Source organism: Ixodes scapularis, unplaced genomic scaffold (genome assembly GCF_016920785.2).
Source record: "Ixodes scapularis isolate PalLabHiFi unplaced genomic scaffold, ASM1692078v2 PGA_scaffold3__209_contigs__length_174095766, whole genome shotgun sequence".
NCBI lineage: Eukaryota > Metazoa > Arthropoda > Arachnida > Ixodida > Ixodidae > Ixodes > Ixodes scapularis.
The window spans coordinates 115,189,868-115,213,934 of record NW_024609868.1 but is presented as its reverse complement, the minus strand read 5'-3'; the positions used below and the strand labels follow the sequence as shown (position 1 = coordinate 115,213,934).

The following is a 24,067-nucleotide window of genomic DNA, read 5'->3' as shown; positions in this document are numbered from 1 at the left end:
TGGGAAGTTTCCTCCCGTGATGATTATGTTCAAGAAGAGCGCGGAAGACCGACGACGCGAGAGAACGAGCAACTCAACGCAGTTGGTAAGCATGCTTCTTTGTTTGCATTGTACGCGTTGAACGAGAAGTGAACATTAGGGAGTTTTAGAATAACGTTGTGGTTGCTGTGCATGCGCAGACCCAAAGCAAGCATTCGGACTGGAGCTTTGGGGCCTGTCATTTCTCGAAAATAGCGTGGGTACCGCAAAAGGTGGCGCCCACGAAATCTCCGTTGATCGCGTCTTCGACGCCGTCGCCCGCTCGGGAACTGCGTGAGTCGCACTCGGCTACCGCAGTCGGTATGGTCGGAGCGTATTGAAAACGCCACGGATCGCTGGATTCACAGCTCAAAGCTATCGAAGCGTGTGTACTTACGATCGCGGCAGACATGTAAACATGCCTGGGTAGTGGATCGTCTGGGCTTCGTAAGTACAACAGAGCAGCTTGGCAGTGACAAAAACAAAACATGCGTATTGAGTATAAAACAACTATAAAAATGTTACTCTGGACGAAAAACTTGTTTAATTTTCAAGATATAACGTTCTAACTTCCGAATAAAAGCTGTCACGACATCTTGGTGGCGTTTTAAGCGCGAGATGATTGCGTTTTGGGGAGTCCCCGGCAGAGAAACGTTATTCTAAAAAATCTTTGCCGCAATCCTCGCTATTTTGCCGTCCGTAACGCGCGGTAAAGTAGTGCCCGGTATTCTAAAACTCCCTATTTTCTCGGCAAACGTTTGCTCGTTAAGCTAGATTTTTTTTCTTTTTTTTTAACTATTTGGGTTTGCTTTATCTGTCTTTATGTTTGGGTCTCTGCGAGGCATAATAAAAAGTTGCCACTCATTCTGCGTATGGTCCTAGAAAGTGTAGCTTATGTCAACAGAGCACTTATTGAATTCCTAATGCTACTTTCAGTCCGTTGTTTTAGAACATGTCTTATTGGTCTCGCAGTGTACTGATATCGGTCAACTATGAATTGATTACGTTGATCGTACTTCATTACATTTCAGAAGTTAGACTTCCTTGGAATTCAGTGCACGCAGAGCCAATGTTCCTTTGCTGTCAAAATGGCTGAAGAGGATAGCCATCTTTTGTTTTGAAGTTGTGGAAGTGTACTGGATTGTACTGTTAGGACAAACTTCGGTCCCTTGGCTTTCTAGGATTGAACTGGGTTTACATTTGTAGGTTAGAATTTTCGATGAGGCAGTTGTTCCTTTTTTTCCTCTTTTTTTTTCTCTTTCATTTTGCAACTGTGATGTGATCAAGCCGAGGGCCGCAGTTATTCCCAAACGCAGAAGCAGCTGTGTGTTCCCAGTTTGCGCCACTTCGATTCATTTCAAGGCATGCCACGAAATGAATGCCCCTGTTCATACAAAGTTGGAAGTGGGACTGACTTCAAAATGCAGTTCGACACAGTGTTTGAGCGATATGGGACGTGTGTTGAATGACCTATGCGGTTGTCACAGGTTCGTTGTTGGTCAACCCAAAACGCTCCAGGTCCCACTTCCTTCTCGTTTTTCTCTTCCCATCGGTTTGAAGCTCGGCCGGCATTATACTCTGTTTCATACTTAGCGTGCAACGCTGTCAAAGCTACTGGCGCGAGTGTGTGGCTTCATCTACGGTTTTGTTTGTGCGAGAAGGCGTGTAAATGATCAACGAGATCAAGCCCCACGCTCGCGCCAGTAGCTTTGACAGCGTTGCACCCTAAGTATGAAAGGGGGTATAGTCTCATCCAAGTTCATGCCTTTGGCGCTCAGGTAAACATGTGCGAGGATTGCAATTTACCCCCCCCCCCTTCCCCCAAACCACCCTAAAACAGAACAAAATTACAAAAAAGACAAAATTTTCGGCAGGTGTGTTCGAGAGAAACTGCCGACTTTTAAATACCCTGCCTGAAACTTTGCAAACATTTCAGTGTGGCTGCAGCTGTGAGGGTGAGGTGTATTCAATATGAAAACTGGACCCTGAAGCGACGGCTTCAGGATGCCGAAAATAATTATGGTAAGTTCGAAATTAACCCACTAGTATACATCCTAAATATTTGGGCCGGGTGTCGATTAAAAAAGTTTTAACCTGGTTAATTTGTCACATAAACTTTCAGGCATAATATCTTGAAAAAAAAAATGAAACTGCAGATGTTCTAAACTGGCTGAGGTAAAGCAGCCTTGCAGTGCACTAAGGTTTACACTGAACATAGTTTTGTGTAGCGTCCACAAGGTGTAGCTCTCACATTGAAATTTTATGAATTAGTTTCTTCAATGTTTGAACTTTCACCGTGCCAGCTGGGTAGTGCATAATTTTTTTTATATAGCACAAGCGGGAAGTTTCGGCTAGCAGTTGACATGGTTGGACAGCGGTGTGCATGCTTGCTTTCTCTGAAGCGACCAATGAAGCGAAATAACAGCATGTGCGGATTTTCCATGCATTTAATATTTTTGTTTCTTGTTTTTTTTTAGGCTACATGTGCTCCCAGTACAAGGCGGTGGCCCACCAGGCGCTGACGACCAGCATTTCGTCTCTGCTGTGCTGTCGTGGGAAATTTAAAGGGTAAATATTGCAGCTGCAGTTTTTTCTATTCTGTGCCTGCTGCACTTCCTGCGAATTTCTGTGCATGCTTGGTCTTTTTGTTTTCATGGTACTGTAAACTTTTGTTAAAGTCCGTTGCACCTATAGAATAGCATAAGCCCCTCCCACAATTCCCTTTGCTCGCTATGATTGGCGGTGTCCTTTGGCTCTCCTCCTCTCTAGTGTTTGAAGGGCTTTGTGGGAGGAGCTTCTGCTATTCTAGAGTTGCAACAGAGTATATATAGCGCCAACCACAATTAATTTAATCATTTCGACGAGTCCTAGCAGGCACCCATGCATTTTTATGAGAAGGACTCTGCATCATATTTTGAACCGAGAAAATGACCTCACGAACGGGAAAGCACGGGCCTTCTGCTACAAAATTAACCGGACCAAACTTTGTTTTCAAGATCAGACCGCAAAAAATTGACTCCTGTCTTATAAACGACGAGTAACAGAAATCCTCTGCTAGTCTCGCCACGTTAAGAAGCTAATGCGATGACCCCCATCTTGATTTGTTTAATTCTTGTTATGGCTGTTTTCACATCTGGTATTTTCACTGCTTGACCAAAAGTGAGTGGCAGGTCACCATAGGTTTCCAGAAGAAAGCGGTCGCATATGCAGAAATTTCTAGCAAGTTCGTAGCGCAGTGGCGCTTCGCCGCAACGGAGTAAAAACTCTACGGTATTGTTTGTGCAAAACATTAAGCCTCACGACCAGCAGCAACTTAATTGTGGATATACTGCGCCGTACGGCGTTTATTTGAGCTCTACTCGACACAAAATATTACAGGGACACCTAGGTATCCCTTTCTGGATTGAATGCGAAAACATTGCCATGCCTAACGACACTTCCTTTTTTTTAGAGCGCAGCTCTTAGGGGCCCGTTCCCGGCTTGAGCGGCGTCGCCGTCGCCGTCGCCGTCGCCGTCGGCGTAACCGCGCGGTGCATCATGGGAAATGTCCCATAATGCACAGCGCGAGTCCCCCACCGGGGTCACGTGACCTTGTGGGGGTCACGTGACCCCCCCCGAGGTCACGTGACCCCCCGAAGTCACGTGACTCCCCGAAGTCACGTGACTCCCCTGAGGTCACGTGACCCCCTCCTCGAGGACACGTGACCCCCTCCTCGAGGTCACGTGACCCCCCGAGGTCACGTGACCCCCGCCGATGTCGCGTGACCCCCCGATGACGTCATCGTCACTGATGACGTCACCGGCATCCACATCGTCATCGGCATCATCACTGATGACGTCACCGGCATCGACATCGTCATCGTCACTGATGACGTCACCGGCATCTGCATCGTCATCGTCATCATCACTGATGACGTCACCAGCATCCACATCGTCATCGTCATCATCACTGATGACGTCACCGGCATCCACATCGTCATCGTCATAATCACTGATGACGTCACCGGCATCCACATCGTCATCGTCATCATCACTGATGACGTCACCGGCATCCACATCGTCATCGTCATCATCACTGATGACGTCACCGGCATCCGCATCGTCATCGTCATCATCACTGATGACGTCACCGGCATCCACATCGTCATCGTCATCATCACTGATGACGTCACCGGCATCCACATCGTCATCGTCATCATCACTGATGACGTCACCGGCATCCACATCGTCATCGTCATCATCACTGATGACGTCACCGGCATCCGCATCGTCATCGTCATCATCACTGATGACGTCACCGGCATCCGCATCGTCATCGTCATCATCACTGATGACGTTACCGACATCTGCATCGTCATCGTCATCATCACTGATGACGTCATCAGTAGTGATGGGACGAATCTTTATCCGAATCGAGATTCGGAGCCGAATCTGAAGATTCGGAAAGATTCGGAAGAGTAGCCGAATCTCAAGCGATTCGGAAAAGTTCGGAAAGATTCGGAGCGTTGCCATGGTGGCCAGATCACGTTGATGAGTGTTTCAATTTTTGTAATATTAAATTCACTAAATTCTACAAAGCGCACAAAATAATATTGTAATATAATATCATAGTAATAAATAAAATGTCCCGCCTTGTTTATATTATTTTGGATGTTTGTCGAACGGTACCGCTGGTATCGCGGGAAAATTTGTTTCGGTTTCGGATTGTGACCAAAATAGGCATGCTTGTAGCACGTGGAAATACAAGTGCATGTTTTCATCGCCGCAAGAGATTGTATTTGTATTGTATTTTTATTGCGCTTTTATTGTACAGTGCCGCCTGGTGTGCAGGTATTCAGGGAAAGGCAGTGTGCCCATACACGTTTAGTGCCCCTGACACCGACCGGGCGTGCTGTTCGGTACAGACACATTTCATGTCCATAATTTCGGATCGATTATTGCCAACGTGTGTCCACTGACGTGTTGTTATCGGAACGCAGGAAACGGCCTGAAACTCCCTTGCGCCGTACTATTAATCTCCCGCACTGCATCTGTACCTTTCTGGTTAATGATATCCGATTTAGTAGTGTTTGCTTCCGCGTTGGACACCCCTGTGTTGTGTTTCTTTTTGACCAAATAAAGTTCATGTAAGCAGAACTTGCTGCCGAGGACGGTACGTTTTTCTTCGCCACCGGTGCCTTTACGCGGTCGAAGTTGTGACGAGCAACATTCATCTCGCTCTCGCTCCTTACAGGTACAGACAGACGCAGGTCTAGAGAAGGACACGAATCATTTCCTTGCCTGAATATATTTATTGTGAATTGCGCCACATTATGTATAATACGCAGCATTTCGCTACATTTTACCGATCACCGCGAAACCGCACAGAAACCGAGACCGTGCATTGGTTAGGCCTACGTCAACCACACCGATCAGCTCAGCTGGATCTGGGCGTGTGCCAGGGTTTAGAATGACAGTACAGTACATACCATTACGCTGAAATAAACGAGACGAAATCTGGTTATATGTAATAATAGTACCTAAAAAGAAACACAACTGACCGCGTTCGCGAGCTTTACGACAAGATTCACTCTGCCGTTGCTGCCGTCTTCAACAAGCGACGAATCGGACGAATCTCCGAATCTGCCGAATATTCGCCGCGGGAAGTTCGGAAATTTCCGAATCTGTCCGAATCCGAATCTCCGGTGATTCGTCCCATCACTAGTCATCAGTGACGTCACTGATGTCGTGACCGGCATCCGCATCGTCATCGTCATCATCACTGATGACGTCATCAGCGACGTCACTGATGACGTCACCGACATTCGCATCGTCATCGTCATCATCACTGGCGAAGTCATCAGTGACGTCACTAATGACGTCATCGGTACCCGCATCGCCATCGTCACTGATGACGTCATCAGTGACGTCAGTGATGACATCATCGGCATTGGGGGTCACGTGACCCCCTCCCTGGTTAGTTTAACCCCCCCCCAGTGCCCTTCCCTCCTCCTCCTCCTCAAGAGCTGCGCTCTAATTCGGCGTTACAGGGAGTTGTAAGCGGCTTTCATTTTTTTCCTCTATTGTTAGGAATGGCAATGCTTTCGCATTCAATCCACGTAGGGATACCTAGGTGCCCCTCTAATATTTTTCTTACGTTACATCATATGGCGTCACACATCATGTATGCCATGTCACATGAAGTGTGATGTCATCGAACCGAGGACATATTTTTATGACGATCTTTCGGGCACATCAACGCCGACGCCGTCTTTGCCGTAATGGGACAAGCTTCTTTTTGAGGGGAGAGTAATGCCGCCTTCCGAAGCGACTGATATAGCACAGCAGCTAGCATGCCCGGCTCTCACACAGCAGCACTGGTTCAAATCTCAGCCCTGGAAGCACATTTTATTCTTTCTTTTATTCCTCCGTTGACATTTGGTACCACTCGGTTAACGCCGCCGGATGCCGGATTTTCCGCTCCATGGACCCCTCCCCCCCCCCCCCCCCCCCCCACCATATAATGCTTTCACATTAAAAAGGCACATCCAGTCAGGAATGTGCCTTTTTGTACTTTGAAAATCACAACTGAAGTACGAGGGGGAACTAGTGATCACCAAATCAGGTTCACGCCATTCAGGGATGGGCAGTATTTCAAATACAAGTATTTGAAATACGTATTTCAAATACTTTGTGTATTTTGCATTTGTATTTAATTACAAATTGGGTAATGTATTTGACGTGTGTATTTAAATACTAAAACGGGGGTATTTCAAATACAATTGTAATTAAATACAATTTTGTGGGCGAAAATACATCTTGTTTTTATGCATGTGGTTGTAAGATATAGTCTCCATCCTTTATTCGGCCGTGGGGCTTTTTTCTTTTTCTCCTCCGGCTTTATTTTAAAGGCACTGTCCAGAGCAGGAAGAAAACTACGTTCTGCACCGAAAGCAGTGTCTCTCAATCAAGCACATGCGTCTAGTGTCTTTGTGATTACGGTGCTAGTCCAGGGCAAGAATAGTGACGAAATCGACGTTCACATGCAGACTGGCTAAATAAGTGCCTGTGACAACTTGTGATGCTTTCCAGCCTGATTTCCATCCATATTTTTGCCTGGAACATTCTAAATGCGCGGGTCGTCCAGATTTTCGTAACTGGTGCGAGTCGCAACAATCAAAAATTCTCTCGCTAGTGCTGCGCGTCTTGGTCGTCTCGGTTCTTTGTTGGTCTATACCAAAATGTAATCACCAAAAAAAAAAAAAAAAGCTGCTTGAAGCTCTGTACTTTTTGCCCCTATTACGTCCAAGCTGATTACATTTTTTGTGATTATATTTCTATTACGTTACTAGAGCCTCGCTCACTAACTCCCGAGTGTGTGATGCAAAATTGAAATGAGATACCCAGAAACCCGTTGCAGGTGCCCTGAAGTCGCTGAGGCAAATTTTGAGGAATGTATTTGGAAAAGTATTTGGAGCAGACCAAATACATTTGGTTGTATTTGTATCTTCTACTTAAATGCTTTTTTGGAAATGTAATTAGATTTGTAATTAAATACATTTTTGACGAAATATTTTGTATTTGAATTTCGATACATATTTGCATGTATTTTGCCCATCCCTGGCGCCATTCATAGGTGAAGGATCCATTTGGGTGCACTGCAGTTTTGTGTGGCATTTTCTTTCGTTGATTCATTGGCGCATCTCGCTGTTAATAGCAGGGCTGCACCTCGTTAGCTCTAACCGGCAGGATGGACAGCTCGGCAGACTCGTCGGCCGAATCCTCCGTGCGTAGTTTAGCGTTGTCTTTATGCTGCTTCAAGTAGGGATGCATGTGAACCAGGCACGTAGCCAGGGGGAGGCCCATGGGGCCCGGCCCCCCCCCCCCCTGAAATCTTCCATTTTGCTGGGACTTCCTCTCCCGCTCCCCCTCATACAGCATTTTGTCATGGGCCCCCCCCCCCCCCCCCCCCCGAAACAAAATCCTGGCTACGCGCCTGATGTGAACAGTGCGCAAAACACGTGCCTCTTGCACACGCTTCTAACTTCATTGCTGCTCGCGGCGAAATGGCCAAGTGACGTGCGGCCATGTTTGGCCTAAGAAGTTTGTAAGACACTTTGGATGATGTTGTAATATTCCGTTGTAGGTCACACAAAAGTTGCGACAATTATGTTTTTGTTAATACGGATTTCTTCTCGGGTTTTGTCATACGCAGTTTTTTATCGTAAGTTTGCTTTTCGAATTCGGCCTCTGATGTCTCGATCCTCCCAATGATTCAAATTTCGTGTATCGCATCGATTGTGAAAGCTGCAGTTAACACACGCCTATTCGGAGCATGGCTTTATGATCTGCGTAGAGCCCTATTACCGTTTCCTTCCTGTCCGTTGTGATTAAAAATACTACTTCAAGCTAGTAAACAAACACACAAAAAAAATAAAAATACACAGGGACAAGAAGTGGACATAAAACACTGGCACCAATGTTTACCACCACTAATTGTCCATGTGTGTTTTTGTGGCGCTTGTCTAGGATCATGGACCAATTGGCCTGAATAACCATATTCATTTTTCGAGATGCTTATAAGTCATAGCTTCTCTATGTTCAAATTTGGTAAACTTCATAAGCGACAACATCTGCTTGCTTATCTCTGGTAGACCTCGCCAAAGCCAAAATAAAAGACTGCAATGCGGCGGAAAAAACAGTGAGCGATTGATTCTCGCAGACTCGGGGGCAAAATATACTTTTGCACCACGGTGCCCCTGACAGTGTTATTAGTGCCACTCATTAAACTATCAAGGTAGTGTGTAAAGTAAGTGCCTGGGTGAGCAAAAATGTAGGAATTTTAAATGTGACTTTCCGCATTTAAGGTTGGTTCACACATACAGTGCAGCGTTAACTCAGCCCTGTTAAAGCAACGAGTCACTGCTACTTCCATGGCTTGTACCGTGTGTTCTGAGTTGCCTCCTTTCATAAAGGACTGATGTCCCGGTTTGTACTACTGATTCAGCGCTGAGGTAGTGCTGCGCTGTGAACAGAATACTTTGTTCGAACATTGAAGTTTAGATAAGCAGATCAATGTGTAACTGTGCATCTTTTTTCTTTATAGGTTACCAGTATAAGGTCTCCCGTGGACGCGAAGGCAGTACAAGGTCCCCCGTGGACACGATTAAGTGTACAACATACTCGAATTTTGCATTTTTAATAAACCAGTCATTACTCCTTCCCACGGTTCTAAGCAGGCATTTTCTGAACCCTGCATGCATATATAGGCATACATATAAGGGACACTTGCACCCACTTTCCCCTTCCCTCAAAACAGCGGTTACTTCCGGACCACATGTCATGCAACCTATTGCCGTCTTACCTCCTAGAGCCCTCTATCTAGAAACCTTTGCTAGGAGTATAATTTCTAATACATTTCATTTGAAAGTCTAGATACACTTCTTTGAGTCTGTTGAAAATCTAATGTTTTTTCTACTGCGTTGCAATTCAGGCTTTGATGGGCCATCTCATTAGGTATATTCCGACTCATCGGAATATACCTAATGAGATGCCACGTCAAAACCTCAAGTACAACGCGGTAGAAAAAAGCATTTCATTTTCAACAGAGACTCAAAGCAGTGTATCTAGACTTTCAAATGAAATGTATTAGAAATTCTTATGAGGTGGCACGGCAAATCCTTAATTTAAACGCGGTGGCCAATTGTTTTCTTAAACTCCTTAGGGACTCGTTACAAAAAAATCAATTGTCTTTCAACACAGACTCGAAACGGTGTCAGTAGAGTTTCAAATTATATTCATATGAAATACATTAGAAACTTTATGCGGTAGCACGTCGAAACTTGAATTGAAACGCGGTGGCCAATAGTTTTGTAAACTCCTTACGGATTCGTTACAAAACTCATTTGCATTTCTATAGAGACTCGAAAAGATACAATGAGTAGGCTCCATAAACTTTCAAATGAAATTCGTTAAACATTTTTGTAAGGGCTTAGACATACAGCCTTGACGGGCAGTCAGAATCACGTCCCGGGTGTGCTATTTGTGTGCATGCATTGTGTCCGTATATTTTTTTACCCATATGGCATATGTATATACATTGATTGTTTCCGACATTTAGGTCCGAAACATATATTTCTTGGGGAGGTGTGAGGTTTACTGAGCGCATGAGCAGGCGCGGAGAATGCGGAGATATATTCGTTGGGGATGTGTGAGGTCTCTCGAAGCACACGAGCAGGCGCGGAGGATTCCAAGAAGAGGGTTTCGCGTGGGTTCGTTATCTGTTGTGTTTCTCCCCGCGCCTGGCCGTCGGCGACTTGTTAATGGGAGCGGGACGAGAGCGGGACGCGTCCCCCGTACTTCGGAATGTGCGCCGCCCGTTCGTAAGATGTGAAGAGCCACTGACCAAGGGTTTCTTGGTGGTGCCTTCGGGAGTCGGGTTCGCGGCCCGGGGGGTCTGACCTTCCAGTCGCTGACGGAGACTGCCGGGCCGCCGACATCTATGTGTGTGCCTGTGTGTATGTGTGTTTCTGTGTGAGTCTTTTTGTAGTGCTTTTGTTGGTTTTATGAGTAGTCTCTCTGATTGGCCGCGAGAGGACCTTTTGTGATTGGTCGGTAAACCCGCGGGGCAATGAGGGAACAATGAGCGACCGAACAAGGGGCCGAAGGGGTGTCGGCCCATGAAAAGCGTCTTGTAACTTTCAACTGTTTTGTCTTGTAAATATATTCATCCTTCTCATCATCGACTGTTGAGTCCCGTCCTGAATTCCTTCGTCGCTGCAATCTAGCGACCTGCCGCCTCTGCCTTTGAACAGCATGAGCGACGCAATCCTCACGGAAGGGAAACGAACAAACTTAACTTGCAGCACGCTTTCCTTCGGAATGTTGGTTCATTCTCACAGTGATCTGCGAGATGCTCTTTGCTAGAGCACCTCCACGCGTGTCAGATCCTCGACAGCTCCGCGAGCCGTGGCCGAATCGCTGGCACTTGAAGCACAGCAGCGGGCTCGGTGTGTATGGCTGGACGCGGCAATGCAGGTAACCTGCCTTGACAGCTTGTGGAAGGATGGTCGTTTTAAAAGTCAGTACAATATGTTTTGTTTTGTGTTCTATGCCGTCACTTCGAAGTGTGATGCGCCGTACGGCGATCACACATTGGCTGGAAAGGCCCACTGAGATTTCTGTTTCTGAAGTTTCGAGCAAATCATATTCGGAAATTACGCCTTGTAGCGTATTTATTGTGCGGTGGGGGTTACGTTGACTTTGTAATCGGAGACTGAGTTCAATGCTAGAAGAGCATCACTCTGGATATTGGTGTGAATCTCTACGAGGAGGTCACCTGATGTCATCTTATTAGCCTGAAAAGTATTTCCCACGACACCCTCTAGTGTTTTCGCGACAAGAAAAGAGGACAGTTTACTCAGTGGTTTCTCAGTTTCGGAGTGCATCACCAAAAACTTTGTATACTGCGCAGTAATTACTGCTGAAATATTAAATGTGCGAGCTTCGTTGCGTACTCTTTTTAGAGGCCAATCAAGGAAGGATTTATTGTGCAGACCCATAACGATGGGAAAGAAAATTCTGTGCCCGGGTCCATCGCCCACTACGGAGCCCAACAAGGGGGTAGGTAATGTGCCAAAGCAAGAAAGGCTTGGCTGACGCAATTGCTCGACCAGTGCTGTCCGAGAACTATACTCTAGTGTGGTCGCAGGTACAGGTCCTGTTTCCCCTCAAGGTTGGCCCTTGGCGCCTAAGAAAATGAAAAAGGAGGGAAGAGAGTGTAGGAGAAAAGAAAAAGAGGTAGAAGGAATAGTGAAAGAACGAAGAAGAGGGTAGAGGAGGCGACTGACTGAATCATCCTAGTCGGGCCAAGCCAGGACACCCGTCTACGAGAAGCAGGGGCCAAAGCGGTATATTGCCTCGACCGGGGTGCCCCGAAGCGTCCAAACGTACCCCCAAGCTCAGCTCAACCACCAGGATTCCCTTCTCCCCTGACACGGTTAAGCCACGCACAGTCAGGCGTGGGTGGGCAAACCTACACGGCTCGGGGTTCGTAGTGACCCCACTCACCAAGCATCTATTAAAGTAGGTGCCGCCTTTGTATACTCTTAGAAAAAAGGGGGCCAAAAGCAGGTAGCAGACCACCTTTACCACCCTCCTCTCGGCTAGGGGGGGGGGGGGGGGGAGCGCTCAGCTTGTTACCTCCACAGGCGCAGCAGACACTAGCAATGCGTTGCTACAGGGTGAAGTTCGCCACGAAGGAGCAGCAACGAGGGAAATAATACCTTCCAGAGGATGCACCTGTTTGGGCGTTGCCAGAGCCTGGGCGCTGCGATTGGCTGTGGAAAGCCGCAACCGAGTTCGTTAATTGGTGTCCTCGTATGACACATCATTCTTCGCGCATGCGTGGGCGAGCGCCTGCCCGGTGCCGAGCGCGTTCCCCCGCCGACGCTCCCCTCCAGTCATAACGGTATTTCTTCTCGAACGTTCGACGGAGGCATCCCAGCTCAGGAACGTTCTTAATTCTTCTGTTCGGCTCAGTCTCTTCTTGCGAAGTCGCCGAGAGCGCTGCATTGGCTTCAGTCGAAGATCCAAGTCGTGTGCACCGTATGCAGGTAGGAAAATGTTCTGCCCAGGGCGACATTTGGCTTCGGTTATGACTAACCCGGAAAGGCGACCCCCGTCTTCCCTAGACAAATGAGTGGCGGATATGTCTTCACGTTTGAAGGCGTCGAGCGTTCGATGAAATTGTGTGGCGCGAACGAAGACACGGTTTAGACCATTGAAGCTCATAAAAAGCAAGAACTAGAATGCTGTCGCTTCCCCTAACGTATATTTAGAAGATTGACATATGCTAACCAGTGGCGTAGCCACGAGCTTTTCCCAATGTATGTGTGTGCGGGTGGAGGAAGGGGGAGAGCGGCTGCCCGGCGAACCGGGAGCCGGGCGGCCGGGCGAATAGACGCCTTGTGAATCGGGGGTCGTATTCTATTTTTTAATGCCTTTATATGCAGGTTTACGAATTTTTTTATGTCGTCTGTTTAATGCTTTGTTTTGTCTGACATATGTTGATGGTTGATTTCGAGAGTTGCGGAGGGGTAATGATATTGCTTTATAGTCACATTTTTGTGATTTCCAGAATCACTGCTTTTTGCTTTCTGCAGCATTGGCATACTTGATTTATTCTAGTCTACTTAATACTTGGCGCCTGAAAGCATTTCAGGGTTGTGGTTTTATGTTCACATAGATTTGTGCTTGCAAGGTTTAAATACAAGATGGATTGTGACGGCTTGCAGGGTTTAGATACAAGATGGTCAAAACTGATTTTTACGATTCATTTGAAGTGGGCTAGCTTTTGGCCCTCGCGCTAGTCTGTTGTAGCTCAAGCAAATATGCTTGCTGCGATTACATCTTTGCAACGTGATGAGAGGGCGGCCGATGACAGGGCCATACTTCTTAACAATAGGATTACTAACATTGAGCATGACATCATGGCATTGAAGAGTGCATCAGCTCAGCCACAATCACCTAACAGCCCTCTGAATACCATCCCACCGGAACTTTCTGAATTAAAAGCGAGGTGCGACGACGCCGAGAACCGTCTTTGTCGATCAAACCTACTTTTTTGGTATACAGGATTCCCAGAGTGAAACGTGGGCGAAGTCCAAAGAAGTTGTTATTAATTTCTGCTTACATAGATTGGGCATCGAGCTGGATCCTTCCAACCTCGAAAGGTCCCATCGCTTGGGACGCTTCACCGAAAACAAATCCCGCCCTATAATTGTCAAGTTGCTACGTTTTAAAGATAAGGAATCAATCTTGGCGGCCGGTCACAAACTATAAAATACTACTTTCGCCGTCCGTGAAGATTTTTCTGAATCAGTTCGCCTAGCGCGCGGAAAGTTATACCAGTTTGCAGAGCCGCAAAACGTGCCCTTTAAAATCCGCTTTGATAAACTTCACATTCATAACAAGCGTTACATTTACGATCCGATTAGTGACTGCGTAAAGGAGCTTGAAGCATAACTAAATGGGAATAAAAAAAACCGCCTCCCGACACCAAGCAACTGTCGTATCAAAACTAAAAAATCGCAGTCTCATGTTGTTACTTTTACAAATGTTCGTAGTTTCCTGCCTCAGAAAGATGAAATATGCAGTCTTCTCGAGGACTGCAACTCCGACATAGCTATATTTACGGAAACTTGGTTAAAACCGGACGTTAACGACGATGAGCTTTTTTATTCGAACAAGAACTTCTCTGTATATCGTTGCGATCGGCCTCGGCAGCGTGTTGGTGGCGTCCTTGTGACCATAAAAAAAGAAATGCCTTCATTTTACGTTCAACTATCCTGCGATCTTGAGCTATGTTGTGTTTGTCTTTCATCGCAGTTTAGCAAAACGCTTCTTGCAGTGTGCTATAGGCCCCCAGGTTTTGACTGTTCTTTTGTTAATAAACTACATACTGCCCTAAACGAAATCACGATGCGATTTCCCAAAACGAATCTTTTACTGTTCGTTGATTTCAACTTCCCTAATATCAACTGGCAGTTACTCACATCTACGTCACGTGATTCCAAGCACTTTCTTGACGTTTGCATGTTGTTCAATCTTAATCAAATGATCGACAAGCCTACCCGTGATGATAATATCCTTGATTTAGTCCTTGTATCATGGCTCGATCTTGTGCAATCTACTATTTACATGCCTGGTCTTAGCGACCATAGAATAATAAATATATTGATCACACTGCCTGTTCTAGTTAAATCCCCCATGTCTAAAGTCATACGCGATTTTAATAAAGCTGATTACGCTGGTATTAATGCTAAGCTCACCATCTTTTTTGACGTCTTTCTATCTTATTTTTTGTCGCGGTCCGTAGAGGACAATTGGTTGTTATTTAAGCAAAAGGTTACTGACCTGATCAACTTACATGTTCCCTTGCTGCGGATTCGTGGAGATGTTGGGCAACTATGTTACAATAAAAAGCTGAAATCAATTGATAACAAAAAGAAGCGCCTTTTTCGAAAAGCGAAGGCTCGTGGTTCTCCTTCTGTGTGGAATAAGTATTTTCAGTGCCTAAAAGAGTACACTGCGTTAATTAAAACTTTCAAGAAGTATTTTCATCAGGACTTGCCCAACATTCTTCGAACCAACCCTACTAAACTTTGGAAAACGATTACACCCGATCCTAGTATGCAGTCCATTGAGCTAGTTGACAAGGGCGGTGTTGTTGTGCCCGGCGAACTTGCCCCGTCAGTAATGAATGATTACTTTTCTTCCATCTTCACAACGGAGCCACCAGATAATATTCCCTCCCTCCCTCTACTTCCGTTTTCCCAAATGCCTCCGATCACTGTCACTGCATCTGGAATTTCTAATCTTATAGATAAACTGAAGGTATCTTCTGCCCCGGGACCTGACACAATTTGCTCGAAAATACTGAAGAACACGAGAGACATCTCCTGTCTATTTCTTCAGCTAATTTTTAACCAGTCATTGTCAGACGGCTGCCTTCCAACGGACTGGAAGATTGGCCGGGTCATTCCTGTCTTCAAGAGTGGAGATCGATCCCTTCCTGATAACTATCGTCCCATATCGCTCACATGCATTGCATCGAAGCTTTTAGAGCATATCATCCTCTGTAACGTTATGAATCACCTAACCTGTAATAACTTTTTTTTTTCCAAAACCAGCATGGTTTTTGCCAGGGTTATTCCTGCGACACCCAACTTTTTTCATTTTTTCACGACCTGCACACTAACCTTGGCTCGCTCTCTCAAACAGATGCCATCTTCGTAGACTTTTCCAAAGCTTTCGATCAGGTTCCTCACCTACGCCTACTCGCAAAACTATCGCGACTCAATATTGATCCCTTAATCGTATCTTGGATTCGCAGCTTTCTCTCATCCAGAGTCCAATATACAGTCGTCAACACTTTAGAATCAAACCTTACCGATGTTTTGTCTGGGATCCCACAACAGTGTCCTAGGTCCGCTTCTTTTCTTGATCTTTTTTAACAACCTTCCAAATTCTATCACCTCTAACATTCGTTTATTTGCTGATGATTGTGTCATTTATCGCCAAATGAATTGCTCCTCCGATCATTTTCTTCTTCAGAAAGACAGCGATAATGTAACCAAATGGTGTGATCAATGGCTAATGTTACTAAACCACTCTAAATGTAAGTTTGTCTGTTTTTCTCGAAAACATTCCCCATCTCTTTTCAAATATTCTCTAGGCTCATTAACAATTGAGTGTGTTCAATCGTACAAATACCTTGGCGTTCATTTTTCGTCCCGTATGTCTTGGACCCTCCACATTGACTCCATACATGCCGAAGCTTCCAGAACGCTTGGTTACATTCGACGTTGTCTGCACTCAGCCCCTCCAGCTTTGCGCCAGCTGGCCTACGAAACTTTTGTGCGTCCTAAGATTGAGTATGCTGCTGCCATTTGGTCCCCACACCAGATTTACCTCACTAACACCTTAGAATCTATTCAGAATCGTGCTGCCCGATTCATTCTTTCTAATTATGAACGCACTGCATGTGTCGGCCATGAAGGCTTCCTTATGCCTTGCCACTCTCATTTCTCGCCGAAGAATGTCACGCATCTGTCTTTTCCAGAAGATTTTTTATTACCACCCTCTACTCAGACAGTCTCTACTGTTAGAACCGCATCGTTCATCCCGACGACTTTTTAACTCCCTTAGCGTCCATGGTTCCACTGTCACCTTTAACAACTCATTTCGCCCCCTTGCCATAATACAGTGGAACAATCTACCGGACCATGTAGTGCTCATCAGTGACCCGACCTCTTCAGACATGCTGTATCGTCTATATTTAATATGTAATCAGTGCGATGCTCCTACCTATGGCCAGTGCTCAGCCACATCTTGTTTCTATGTTTTGTTTTTTGTTTTTATTGTATAAAAATTCTACTTGTGTGCTTCTTTCTATTGCCCCCCCCCCCCCTTATGTAATGCCCCTGGCGGGGCCTTTAAGGGATAATAAATGAAATGAAATGAAATTTGCAGCAGGATATACGACCCCTTTCTTCTTTCTATATTAGAAGAGAAAATCCCAGAGTCTACTTTCATCTACTCAAGCATTCATTCCACTACTGTGATAGGACGGGCATAGTGTGCTGCTGTGCTTGAGTTGCAATGCACTAGTCATTACTAGTCATGTCTTGGTTTCTATTGCTTTTTGCAATATGTGTGATACTGAACGTATGTTATATCACAGTGCGTTCACACTGATACTGGTTTGTACAAGACTCCGTCATTTGAGCTCACCCTGATGAAGCTTCGCTATTCCAAGCAGTGTTCAAAGCATTCACTTTTATTTGCCGGGTAGACGCTGATTGTTTGTGCACCTTTTTGTGATAATTTTATTGACTCTCACGAACTGAAGTCCCGAAAGTGTTGTTCCAAATGCCTTTATTGCGCTTATAACTTTTATAAGATGTCTAGTCGTGCAATTGATTCTTATGCCATTTTGTTTGTGACAGCCGCAATAAAACATTGTCATTTACTTTCAGAACTAGTGCCCTCTTCATCTACTATAAGGCCCACTCTTGAAGCATGTACTATCACACCCACAAAGGGTCATAGTACCTTCCTTTAGGGGGGAAAAGAGATTCCATCAAGTGTACACTTAGCCTGTAGTAAGATGGTGAACTGGATCAGTTGGTTGATGTGATGAGAAAACAGCTCAGAAAGCGCGGAATATTCGTTCGTCGTAGTCCACGTTTTTTTAGCTATTTTCCTCATCGCGTACATATAACCCTAGAGTTGATCATAGTTCCCTCCATAAGGGGGAAAAGTTGAAATTAGGGGCGTTTACTATTGAACCGTAAATGGGCCAACTGTTGTCTCTATATGGAGCGAAAACCAGCCCCCCAAAGCAGGTGCTGTTGACCCGAAAAGGAGGTAAAAGCAGCCCTCTCACATATGTCGTCTTACCTCTCAAGGAAGTTGAAGTTTCCCCCTAAAAGAGGTGAAAGCCGACCTTGAAAGTATGCACTTTTAACACTGAAAGGAACTATGGTTCCCTCCAAAAGGAGGCAATGTTGCACCCGAACCCTGGGGGTAAGTTTGCATCCTCGTTGAAGGGGGTAACGTTACCTCCAAAAGGGGTTGTACTGTGTGCAAGTCGGTTACCCCCTCAAGGAGGGTACTACAGTACCTTTTATTTTTTTTTAAGAGTGTACTGGTATAGTGACCTACGTGGCTGGGGTCCGTGGTGACGCTACTCACCAAGCACCTACCACCAAATGTGCAGACGCGTCCTGGAGACGGCACTCTCCAAAAACCTGCTTTCACAGGTGCCCCTGCTGGGGCCACGACACATGATATGTTGCATTGATGTAAAGGTCTGGAAGGCGATCCCATCGCCATGTGTTGGTTTAGAGTGACATTAACCAAAGGTAAGGTTTCCTACTAAGCATAGATCTGAGGAAATACCTTTCTGTCTTCTGTTTTTCTAGTTATATTCATGTCTAACATCTCAATTACATGAACCGACTAGTGTTGATGTTCCACGAAGGTTTGTCGACTGCCGATTCATCGCCAAAATTCCGTGAATCATAACCAATGATCTCACCGTACACAGGTTTGCAGCATGGTATTCATCACGTGGCGGAACCATGGGGCTTGTCGCCCAACTTCACCATCATGCCTCAGTACCTGAGTGAGCTCGGCTACACAAGTCACATAATTGGAAAAGTAACTTTACTTCTTTTTTGTATTTTGCGTCTTTCTAAATCGTTGCAGGAATGGCAACAAAAGAAATCTGTAATGTTTACTTTGTTTGCAGTGGCATCTAGGATATTACAAGAAAATTTACACGCCAACGTACAGGGGATTTGATTCCTTCTATGGCTTCTACAACAATGGTGAAGACTATTACAGGCACGAAATCTACTTGGTGAGCACAGCCGCACTAGATGCGTAACGTATCTGAAAGTGGTGGGCAGCCACAGAGTTACCTATATCTAAGAGCAGGCACGTAGCCATGATTTGTTCTCGAGGAAAGGGGAAGAGGCAAAATAATTTCTCGCTCTCAAAGTGCTCTCTTCCAGCACCAGTGTTAATTATATGCTGTGCATTCAAGTATATTGGGGTCAAATTCTCACAATTGAAGTGTACATGTAAAATTTATGATACCGAGTGAGATCATCCAGTATGCCTCATTGTAATTACCTTTTTCTACAAATGCACATGTTAGCTTTTTAAATTGCTTATCTATTCATGAATTCCCAGTATCTCGACTCAAAAATAGATAAATCAGGTATCAAGTCATTACAACCAAAAACAGGCGAATCCCCGATTATTCAGCGCATACCTTTGCACTTTAAAAAAAAGGTCTGTGTACTTCAGTGTTGATACTTGTCGCTTGCTGGCTCTCGAGCAGTTGCTGGCTCCGTCCTCGTTCATGACCCTCTTGCCGCAACGTTTTGCCTTCCGTCACGGAACATCTCGTAGGCAAGATTGTCGCACCACGAACTTTGCACACTTGCGGGATTGCAAGAAGAGTCTGCTTTGAAAACTAACACTTGTCTTACCAGAGGGATAAAAGGAGAGACTTTGGGGCATGAGGAGATGCAGGATTAGCCACTCGACTCATCTCAAAGGTCTGAAAAGATCACGTTGGCGAACTTCAAACACACGTGCACACCCTTGCCCCACGGAGAGGACTGCACGGCGCCATTCACAAGCAAGGGTCATGGGGGCCCTTTAACAAATACAGAGGTTGTTGTGGGGGAGACTGGAATTTCTAACTTTTGACTTGCATCTGTTGCGCTACGCCGTAAAGTGCATCCTGTACTACGGGCGCTTCCGTTTGGCACCGTAAAAAGGGACGAAGATGAGCCCAGTGGAGTGCACTGCTCATGTTCAAGTTCTTTCCCTATTCTTTTTTTAAAGGGTGATGACCCAATTGAATTTTTGTTCGGGGGGGGGGGGGGGGGGGAGGCCTAGCCCAGACGACACCCCCTCTGGTTACGTACCTGGCTCAGAGGGTCAGTGTCGCAAAAGACAGCACACGGAATCCTGTCTAGGATTTGAAGCCTTTTTTTCTCAAATATTGTTGATGGCTGTGGCTACGCGACGGACAGACCGGGTTACGGATATTCGTTGACGATGTTTATTGACCCATGATTAGGTAATGGTAGCGTTGGTCAGTCCCATTTTGTGTCCACCTCGCGAGTATGCTGGTCCCTATTATATAACCACTGTGATGCGACGATATTGCGCCACCGGCGGGTCCCGGCGTGATTGGTGGTGGCAGTTGGCCTCGATCAAAATGAGGTTGAGCAGCCTCTGTTATTGGCCGGCAAGTTTATGTCGTCGCAGCAGCACCTCTGCTTGTCGTTAAAAGACGAGGAATACGGAGACCCATTTACGTTGCTAGCTTTGGCCGATGTTCGAAAGCCTTGGTTCCGGGTCTTCGAGGAGGTCTCTGTCGATCCATGTTGTTTCTGACCGTCCCTGAAAGTGCGCCGTGATTCGAGCAGGTTCTCGTCGAGGTAAGCATGTCAGTATTTATATCGGCTTCAGAATGTAATCTCAGCGTGCGCTTGTAGTAAAAAAGGAGAAATAACAGCATCAAATGTTGACAAATTCACATTTAGCAGCCACACCACCAATAAAAACCTTGCAAAACGGCTCTGCAGTTATCGCATTGTGATTATTAATTGGGACATTGACCACTTATTCCACCATCGTACCGCTCGAGTAAAAAAAAAGGCCAGTTTAAGCATGAGGATTATAATCTCTGTCGAAGGGGAACAAGGGGGACAAAGGGCATACACAAATCTCCAAACACAGCTAGGCGACTGGTGCGCGACCAAACCGCACCTGCAGTCACCTAGCTGTATTTGGAGAATTGTGTTTGTTTTTTGTCCCTATTATTCCCCCTCTCCGGGGATTATGATTGTCATACTTGTCCAGCTCGCTCGCACATTTGCATTAATTTTATTAACATGATAACCTTAATATGAAGGTTGTTCCCCTTTGTTGGTGTTAGACAGGTGGCAGCTGATAAAACCCGTTTGCTCTACTGACGTCTAACTCCTGGTTAGCTCAGTTGGTAGAACGCTCCACTGGAAATAAAGAGATCCCTGGTTCGTAAACAGAATCAGGCAGATTTTTTCGGTCTCGCAGCAGTCACTTAGTTATATTTGGAGACTTATGTGCGTCTTTTGTCCTTCTTGTTCCCCTTCTTCAGCGATTATATCGTCACTCTTGTACTGCTCGCATGCACCTTTGCTTCAATTGCATTATCATCACTTCAAACATATCGCAAATGCCCTCTTTAATCTGTTCGACAAGGTACGTCCCATAAATACTGAAAGACCTCCCCAGGGTTACTATATCTACTTTACGTTCGGAATACATTCTAGTATGCTGGTTTGCTTGGGTAGTAAGCTTACAGTGCCAGTCTTCCCCTAACGGTGCAGACACCACTTGTTCTAGAGAACACATACGAATCGCGCTGTCTATGCGGTTTCGCTTAGGCTCTACGCCGAGGAAGAGGGTCACTACCCACGCATTAAGACGCCGGATTCGCCAGCACAGCAGAGACGGCTCTCTGCGCTGTTTTGAGAAATGCTTACATCGATAGAAGAAGGCAGTCACTCCACCCTGTTCAAAGAGGAAAATCGCGAGGCTGTGCGCAACCAGACATTCCAACTACACAAGAGCTGTCGGTCACAAGGTCATAGGATTTCGCGAAGTAAGATCTATTGATATGTAGAGTATTTGGCTGCCATGTCACTCTAAAATCAACTCTGATGTGCTTTCGCTTTAAGGAAACTACGGCAACGTTTACATGGGCCCAAAAGACTGTAACGGGGAGGCGGTGATGTTCAAGCGCTGTGATGCAAGCAGACGACGAGCCGCCACGACGTCACGGTTCTTAGAATCACACGAACCACAGTCATTGTTACATAGTTACGCTTCCTGTTCCCCGACGTCACCCCGAAATCTCGGCTTTCAGCAATCAAAACCGAAGTACCTTAGTAAAAATAACGCAATAAGTAATTTTCTACAGCACTAATATAATTAGATTTGCTGACTAATGATGATGCCATACTAAACCTCTAGGGTAAGAGGCAACCCAAAACATTGAGGTCGTTACTTCTTTAAGTTTAGTTAATTGGGTATGCATTATAAAATTAAGTCTCCGATCAACGAGGACTTTGAAAGGTGTAAAAGAAGTTGAAGTAAGTTTCGGTTAACGCCTAATGTAAAATAAGGTATAAGTCTATTAAAATATCAGTTTCTAACCGCAAAATTGCTGACAAATTAGCAACAAAAAACAACATCCGAATTTTACACACAAAAAATGCGAAACCAAAAATGTATTAAAATAAAGTGAAAACTCATGAAACTCCTTAAATATAAGGCGCTTGACAGCTTCTCTTTAAGAAGACGCATCATGAGCTTAATAAAAAAGGGGGAACGTTCAACCTAGCCCTCATGAGGGACGCGATATTTCGAGGTGTCCTGGGCCAACTTTGCATGGGTGATTATGAAGATGGCCTTTGATTTAGGTGGATGATAAAGCGCCGAGGGACCAATTTATGTCTTCTGGCGTAGTTTGAATGCTCCATAATTCTAAGATTCTTTGTCGGTTGTTATTCTCAATGTTGATTGATGATGCGGGTGTTCTTTAAGTTGGCGAGGTGCGGTGGCCCTTGATGGCGGAACGTCCAGCGACCGCGCTGAGCTCAAAATTGAAATTTCGAACGTCTGGTTCTGGCAGATCTTTTCCCGAAAGTTCTTGATCAGAACTCCTTGAGTTCTCGCTTTAGAGGTCCATCTTTCGGTTGGGCCATTAGGCATCCAAGTGTTAATGTTGGCTTGTGGGCAATTTGGATCCCTTCTCTAGCCAGAAAAACGTGCTCCCTCTTTCTGGCATGTGCAAAAGAGAGGTCCGCCTTGCCCCAGTCTGACTCGCCTCAGTCAAATGTTCACGTTCAAATCATTGGCTTAGCACGTTTACAGCTTGGTTCGTTAACTTTACCAGCTGCTCTAAGCATTTGTGTTTCAGGAATATAAAAACGAAAGCTTACTTGGGCTAGACTTTTGGGATGACACAACGCCCGTTCGTGACAAAGGGGGCGTTTACGCAACAAGGCTATACACGAAGAGAGCGATTTCCCTGATCAGGGATCACGATAAAAACAAGGTAAGTCGCGTTTTATCGCACGATCTCTACACACGGTGATCCGAATGCAGTTAATTCTCGTTAAAGGGAAGCCGGGGAATTTCTTGAAAAAAAAAAAAAGTTTAGAAATAAATTTTACTATGTTTTTTTTTTGTGTGTTTGAAGATCACAAGCATATGACTCGAACGTAAAAGTAAAAGTGTAAAGAACAAAATAAAACCCACTACTTGTGACGTCATCACCAGAGGTATCAACTGCATGGCTTGCGACTGCCATTTCCTCAACTTGATTTTGTGGAAACGCGTGCAGCATTTTCACTGCTCGGGAAAGGCTTGTAGGACGCGCGAAAATGTGGAGATCACTGTATAATACGCCAGATTTTGGTGCTTCCTGACCATCTCGGCTGCACACTTTCGCTCTTGAAGATTCTCTCCTCCCACCGAAGAGGCCGGGGAGAAGGAGCTTCAGCACTGCTTTGAAAGCGCTGTTGTGGACGTTTGGAGCATCAATCTAAAATATCACCTTTATATTTGTGATCCTGGAGGTCAAAATGAAGACGACATTAGTGAATTTTTTCTTGCAAATATAGAACTTGCGTGTTGTCCCCTTTTTCATCCGTCGTCTCTGGTTTTCAAAAATCTGTAAACGCTTTAGCTTTTTTTTTCAATGGTCAAAACTCAGCTGGTTTATAACTTTTTAATACTGGGAGTGTACTAAGATATTTTCGACTTTAAACACTCGTATTTAAGCGAATTAGACATATTGTTACGGTGAAAGATGCTTTCTTTACAGAAGATTAAGGAGGGTTGTAGGGAGAAGGATGAGGTGGGTAGGCTTCGAACTTGAGGGATCGAGAGATCGGGCACTTCTTCCTTTTTTTTTCTGCCTGATTGCCCG

At 45.4% G+C, this 24,067-nt stretch overlaps 1 protein-coding gene across 1 annotated transcript in view; it reads left to right on the top strand.

The window, feature by feature from the left end:
* Positions 1-24,067, top strand: part of LOC115324168 (arylsulfatase B-like) — a 99,645-nt gene that overhangs the window by 26,386 nt on the left and 49,192 nt on the right. Inside the window, exons 2-4 of the mRNA XM_040217186.1 lie at positions 18,611-18,723; positions 18,815-18,925; positions 23,054-23,191. Coding sequence (XP_040073120.1) covers positions 18,611-18,723; positions 18,815-18,925; positions 23,054-23,191 — 362 coding nt within the window. The remainder of the gene's footprint in view (positions 1-18,610; positions 18,724-18,814; positions 18,926-23,053; positions 23,192-24,067) is intronic.